The sequence below is a fragment of the Mesoplodon bidens genome, assembly GCF_964165515.1.
Source record: "Mesoplodon bidens genome assembly, chromosome: 18".
NCBI lineage: Eukaryota > Metazoa > Chordata > Mammalia > Artiodactyla > Ziphiidae > Mesoplodon > Mesoplodon bidens.
The window spans coordinates 49,787,848-49,794,688 of NC_138175.1; the positions used below are offsets into that span (position 1 = coordinate 49,787,848).

Here is a 6,841-nt window from a genome sequence, read left to right on the forward strand (position 1 = left end):
CCCCCTCCTTCCATCCCGTCTCCCCCGCTGCAGCCTCCGCGGGCCGGACTGCGCATGCGAACTAACGCCCCCACCGGCCCGGCGGAGGAGGAGGGAATGGAAATGAGGCTGGGCCCAGCAGCTAGCGCGCGCTCCCTCCCCTGCCCTCCCATCGCAGGGCGCGCGCCGAGCGGTGCAGAGTCCGAAGGCAGCGCCGCAGTGGCCGCGGCCCCCGAGGGAGGGGCCCGGAGCCCCGCCCCCAGGGAGGGGCCGCCCGCAGGTGAGGGGGCAGCGGTCCGGGCACAGACGCCAGGGTCTTCGGGAAGTAGATTGGGGGTGCTGATCGCCAGAACTCCCGGAACGAGGGAGGGTCCTGATGCATAGGTTCCGGAGGGGCTGCATGGGCGCCTGAGCCTTGGGAGGGTGCACTGGTGCCCGAATGCCATGATCCCAAGGGGTGCGTGGAGGCTCGGACGCTTGGGACCTCGAGAGAGAAGTCCATTAGGGGTCTCTGAATCGCAACACACGAGCCACGCTCTTTCTGTGTCTTGCTCCAGGTCTCCCCTCTACCCTCCACGGCTCCAGCTCCACGCAGGGGTTGAAATTTAGTGAGAAGAAGAAGGCAGTTCACGCGGCGTCAATGGACTGAGACTAAGCCAAGAGCCGGGTAAAGCTACCTCTTCGATGTGAATCCCGCCCACTGAGCTCGTAGGCCCCTCCCCTGGGACAGAGCTGCTGAGCAACCGACTTTGGGTCTTATTAGTATAGCTCCACCCATCCCCGTCTTAGGTTCCTCGGCCGGTTCCGCCCACTCTGGACATAGGCCCCGCCTGCTCCGCTCTCTGGGGCGGCTGGGAGTTAGTTATAGAGGCCCCGCCCACTCCGCTCGAAGGCTCAAACGCTGAGGCTAAGTTCCAAAGAGACTGCTTCTGGGTCGGGTTTGCATAACCCCGCCCATTGTGCCCTTAGGCTCCGCCCGCCCTCGCCTTATAGGACCCCACACTTAAATAGACCCTGCTCCTAAACATACTGACCCCAGGTTGTTAGGCTCTCAGCCCTTCCCCCAACAGCCTGATAAACACCGGCGTCGCCCCCTCTCCCACCCTAGGCCCTCCCTCTAGGTTTCTGGGCCAGCAAGATGCTGGAGCGAGATGCTGAGTCTGCGGCCCGTGGCACCGATCCTAGTCCCACTGGCAAGGAGCCTGTGACCAAAGGAGAAGGTGAGGGCGGCTCCACCTGTGAGTAGGGGGCATTCTCCAGGAACGGGGGTCAAGAGAATCATATGTTGAGGGAACCTCAGGGTGAAGTTTTGAAGGCCTAGGGTGATAACCATTTCGGATCCCCAAGAACGCCAAGTTCTGGGGAATCCTCCAGGTTGTCTTGGGGGGACCCCTCATTTCTAGAGGAGATGACATGCGGGATTTCAGGGTGATCACTTGGGAAGATACTAGAAATGGACACTTTAGTAGTTTGGGGGAAGCCTTAGCTCTGGGGTTCCAGCGAGGTAACCCTTTGGAGCCCCTTAGGATGAGGCATGGCAGGGGGTGAGAAGGAGGAACATGCCATTTGGGGAATCTCAGTATGACCCTTGAGGTGTCCAGATACACTAGAATGTCAAGGTCGAGGGGGAGCCTGGTGTAGACTCAAGGCGTTGGCTGCTTCCTGGAGCCCACCAACCCTCCTGTCCCCTAGCTCCCTACCAGGGCTCGCCGCAGAAGCCCAGCCAGTCGGTTCCAGGGCCCGCCACGTCCGCGGGGGCGCCTTCCCGACCCCGCCGGCGGCCCCCGCCCCAGCGCCCGCACCGCTGCCCCGACTGTGACAAGGCCTTCTCGTACCCGTCCAAGCTGGCCACGCACCGGTTGGCACACGGCGGCGCCCGCCCCCACCCATGCCCCGACTGCCCCAAGGCCTTCTCCTACCCCTCCAAGCTGGCAGCCCACCGCCTCACGCACAGCGGCGCCCGTCCGCACCCGTGCCCGCACTGCCCAAAGGCCTTCGGCCACCGCTCCAAGCTGGCAGCCCACCTCTGGACCCACGCGCCCGCCCGCCCCTACCCGTGCCCCGACTGCCCCAAGTCCTTCTGCTACCCCTCCAAGCTGGCGGCCCACCGCCATACGCACCATGCCACCGACGCCCGTCCCTATCCTTGCCCGCACTGCCCCAAGGCTTTTTCATTCCCCTCCAAACTGGCCGCCCATCGCCTATGTCACGACCCCCCGACGGCGCCGGGCAGCCAGGTCACCGCCCGGCATCGCTGCTCTAGCTGCGGCCAGGCGTTTGGCCAGAGACGCCTCCTACTCCTTCACCAACGCAGCCACCACCAGGCCGAGAGCCCGGGGGAGCGGGAGTGAACCCTCCCTTTGGCTCACTGGCTCCCTGTGCTGCCAGCCCCGGTCAATAAAGAGGTGGCATCTCTAAGCCAGGCTGTATGGACTTGCCTCTTCCAGGTAGCCGGAAGGGAGGTTGGCCCCCGCACTGGGCTCAGAGTTAGCAGGAGGAACTCGTTTCTGGGAGGGGAAAACATCACCCACAGAGTTAGCACTGGGCCCCAAACCATGGACCTGGAGGTGTGTTTGAAAGCCCTGGCTCTGGTTTTTCCCACCTCTTCATATGGCAAAGGTTAAACGTCTGCTAGCATCCTGTGCTGCTGAGGAGTGTGGCGAGACAAGCTCTCCTTGTTGTGAGTTTAAACTAGTGCCTCCACTTTGGCCATTGAGTGTATGTATAAAAAATTTTAAATGCACGCATGCTCATGTCAACTATTCCACTTCTAGGAATTTATCCTATAGATAAGCACATGAAAAAAAGGTATAAGAGTAAGGATGTTCACTGCAGTGCGATGGCAGCGGCCAAAGATGGGAAACAACCCGAGTGCCCATCAATAGGGGACCAGCTAAGGAGTTTACAGTACAGCCAGAGAATGGACGATGTAGCTGTAGGGGAAAAAAGTCAGCTCTACATGTACTGACATGGAAGTATTCCCAAGCTAAGCTAAATCATAAAAGCAAGAACAAGGGGTGTATACCAGTAGCGTAAAAAAAATTTTAAGGCCAAGCTTTGGAGCCAGCCCTGACCCACTAAAGAGCTGCAGGGCCTTGGACAAGCTTGTCACTTCTCTGAACTCAGATGCCTTATCTATAAAATGGGAGGGTTTTTTGTTTTTTAATTTGGCCACGCTGTGGGTTTTTAAATTTGGCTGTGGCTTGCGGGATCTTAGTTCCCTGACCAGGGATCGAACCAGGGCCTCGGAAGTAAAAGCACCAAGTCCCAACCACTGGATCGCCAGGGAATTCCCAAATGGGAGTATTATAAGGCCTTTACAAGCATCTTCTCAGGCAAAGATGGTTCCCCTCTTGGAGCCTGTTTCTCCAGCTATAAAACAAGGATGACTGAGCTAACGTTGGACTGCTCTTCGTTCTACAGATACGAATTAAGCAGGTACCGTGTGCCGGGTCCTGCACAGGGTGTTAGGAACACAGCAGTGAACAAGACAGACCTGGTCTAGTGAGGGAGGTGGACACCAACCAAGTAGTGTCAAACACAAAGTAAAGAAGCCAAGTCCACTTTGAACAACAAGTAGGGGAGCCTTGCCTCCCTTCTTACCAAGAATTATTACAAAGCTGTAGTAATAGGCCGGTGGTGCTGGCTTGGGAATAGGCTAGTGGGAGGGCACTGAGAGCTCAGGAACAGACCTGTGCTTACGAGGTGCTAATGGGAGGCAGTCCCCACTTGTAGATCAGAGGTTGGCAACCTTTTCCTGTAAAGGGCCAGACAGTAGATCTGCTTAGATTTTGCAGGCCATACTGCGTCTGCCACAACTACCCCGCGCTTCTGTTGTAGCGCAAAGGCGGACACACGCATTGTGATACGTGGACGAGCGTGGCCGTGTTCTGATAAAACTTTTACAAAAACAGTAGGTGGGCTGGATTCTGCCTATGGAGTGTAGTTTGCCAGCCCCTGCTGTAGATGAGTGGGGAAAGGATAGCTAATCTGTGAATGAGCTGAGAGATAGGGAAGAAAATTAAATGAGACCCCGTGGTAGGCAGAATAATGGTCCCCCAAAGATGTCCACATCCTAATCCCCAGAACCTGTGAGTGTGTTGGCTTCCACACAGCAGAAGGGACTTTGCTTATGTGATGAAGGATCAGCTCTTAAGATGGGAGATTATCCTGATTATTCCAGTGGACCCAGTGTAATCACAAGGGTCCTTACATGGGAAAGAGGGAAGCAGACAAGTCGGAGATGTGCCAATGGAAGCAGAGACTGGAGTGATGTGGGACCACGGGTCAAGGAATGCAGTCAGCTTCTAGAGGCTAAAAAAGGCCAGGAAATGGGTTCTCCCCTAGAGCTTCCAGAAGGAACACAGCAAAATAAAAATTTAAAAAGTAGATAAATAAAATCAAAAATAACATTAAAATAATTTTAAAGGACAGAAGGAACACAGCCTGGCCAGCACCATGATTTTAGCCCACTCAGACTGATTTTGGACTACCGACCTCCAGGACTATAAAATAAATGTGTTGTTTAAAGCCTATGATTTTGGTAATGTGTTACAGCAACATAGAAACTAATGAGGCTCTCTACCTCACAGCATACACAAAAATTAGTTTCTACTGATTTAAGATCTAAGTGTGAAACACAAAACTCTAGAGCATTTAGATAGAAATAAAGGAGAATCCCTTAGTAACCTCACAGGCAGAGAAAGTATCTTTAAGACACAAAAAGTACAGATCGTAGAGGAAAAGACTGTGAAATTTGATGATAAGCAAACCAAGTTACGATGATAGACAGTATTATGAGGGTAGACCTGGCAAAACGGTTAGATATAGAGGGTGAGGAAAGGCCTTCTTGAGGATCTATTGTTCAGAGCTCAGATCTGAAAGGTGTGGAGGATGGAATGAGATGGTTTGTGGAATCTCCAGCATGAGGCTGGAACCAAGCAGACAAATGGAAATCAGGGGGCCTCAGGACTGCAGGCTGCTGAGCAAGGCCCTTGGGGGAGGGGGAGGGGCAGCGGAGGGGCAGGCTCCCTCCCCCACAGCCAGCAGTATGGCTTGTGTCCATATTTACCGTGGAGCTGCCCCGGAAGATTTCCTCCAAAGCGACCCCACCGCCATCAACGTTTCAAGGACACAAACTCATCTGGGGCGTGTCCATCTGGTCCAACCTTACCTTGTCCAGATGGGAAAGCTGGGTGCAGGAGGGATGGGATTTGCCCGCAACCAAGCAAGGGACAGTGCTGAGTCAGGGTGGATCCTGGGTTTTCCTGATACCCCGCCCGACACCCTGCTACTCCTTGCACTTGTCCTGCCTGAAGACCTCTGCACTTGCTTTTCCTCTGCCTGGAATGGTTCCCCCAGAACCTCCCTTACTTCTCCCAAGTCCCTGCAGACAGGTGAGTCCTCTGAGACGCCTTCCCTGATGACCCGATCACTCTCACCACTGTATGACACTGCCTGGCTTTTTCTGCTCACACAGCGTTCATCGCCGCCCCACACTGCGGGACACTGCCATCTCTCTCCCCCAGCAGAAGGTCAGCCCCGTACGAGCAGGGGACTCGTGTGTGTTTTCACCCTGCAGCCCCACTGTCCCACACGTGGTGGGTGTGGTCGGCAGAATAATGGCCTCCCAAAGATGCCCACATCTTAATCCGTGGAACCTACAGATATGTTATGTGGCAAAGGTTGAATTAAGGCAGCATAAGGAATGGTTGCTAAGTGGCTGGCTTTAAAACAGGAAGATTATCCCAGGTTATCCGGCTGGGCTCAGTGTAATCACAGGAAGAGTCAGTGTCAGAGGGACACAGCATAAGAAAGACTCAACTGGCCGTTGCTGGCTTTGAAGATGGAAGGGGCGTGGGGCGTGGGGCGTGGGCAGCTGCTAGAAGCTGGAAAAGACAAGAATGCGGATTCTCTCCCGGAGCCTCCAAAAGGAGCGCATCCCTGCCTACACCTTTTTTTTTTAAATTTATTTAATTTATTTATTTTTAGCTGCGTTGGGTTTTCGTTGCCGCGTGCAGGCTTTCTCTAGTTGCGGTGAGCGGAGGCTACTCTTTGTCGTGGTGAGCGGGCTTCTCACTGCAGTGGCTTCTCTTGTTGTGGAACACGGGCTCTAGGCACACGGGCTTCAGTAGTTGTGAATCGCAGGCTCTAGAGCACAGGCTCAGTAGTTGTGGCACACGGGCTTAGCTGCTCCGCGGCATGTGGGATCTTCCTGGACCAGGGATTGAACCCGTGTCCCCTGCACTGGCAGGCAGATTCTTAACCACTGTGCCACCAGGGAAGTCCCCCTGCCTACACCTTGACCTTTAGCCCAGTGAGACCCATTTTGGACTTCAGACCTCCAGACCTAGAAAGTTATACCTTTCTTTTGTTTTAAGACACAAAGTTTGTGTTCATTTGCTACCCAGCTCTGACCCTGCCCTTTGCCCTTCGACCCCTTCCTGACGTCCCCAGGATGAAGTCCAAGCTTCTCAGCCTGCCGTTCACAGTGCTTCTGGACCGCCCTGTCCTGCTTTCTACAGCGAGGGAAAGGCTCTCCATCTATGCTGTCCAGCCCAGGAGCCAGTGAGCACTTGAACTGTGGCCAGTGTAACTGAGGAAGTGAATTTTTCCTTTCGTTTCACTGTCCTTAAGTTTATTTTATTCATTTATGCATTCGTTCATTCATTTATTTATTTATGGCCACGCCGCGAGGCATGTGGGATCTTAGTTCCCCAACCAGGGATTAAACCCGGGCTCCCTGCAGTGGAAGCACAGAGTCCTAACCACTGGACCACCAGGGAATTACCTGTCGTTAAGGTTAAATAGCCACCTGTGTCCAGTGGCTACTGCACTGGACGGCACGACTGCCAGGACTGTG

At 54.6% G+C, this 6,841-nt stretch overlaps 1 protein-coding gene across 2 annotated transcripts; it reads left to right on the forward strand.

Annotated features, from left to right (window-relative positions):
* The first annotated feature begins 90 nt into the window (after nt 1-90).
* Nucleotides 91-2,524, forward strand: ZNF575 (zinc finger protein 575). Of its 2 annotated transcripts, none has more exons than XM_081216560.1 (4): nt 91-259; nt 537-646; nt 1,088-1,217; nt 1,672-2,524. In XM_081216560.1, exons 3-4 carry the CDS (start codon nt 1,118-1,120, stop codon nt 2,328-2,330), a joined length of 759 nt encoding a protein of 252 aa, XP_081072686.1. In that variant the 5' UTR covers nt 91-259; nt 537-646; nt 1,088-1,117; the 3' UTR covers nt 2,331-2,524. The 2 variants fall into 2 exon arrangements, with proteins under 2 accessions (XP_081072686.1, XP_081072687.1); XM_081216561.1 differs by having other exon boundaries at nt 1,088-1,199.
* The last annotated feature ends 4,317 nt before the right edge of the window (nt 2,525-6,841 follow it).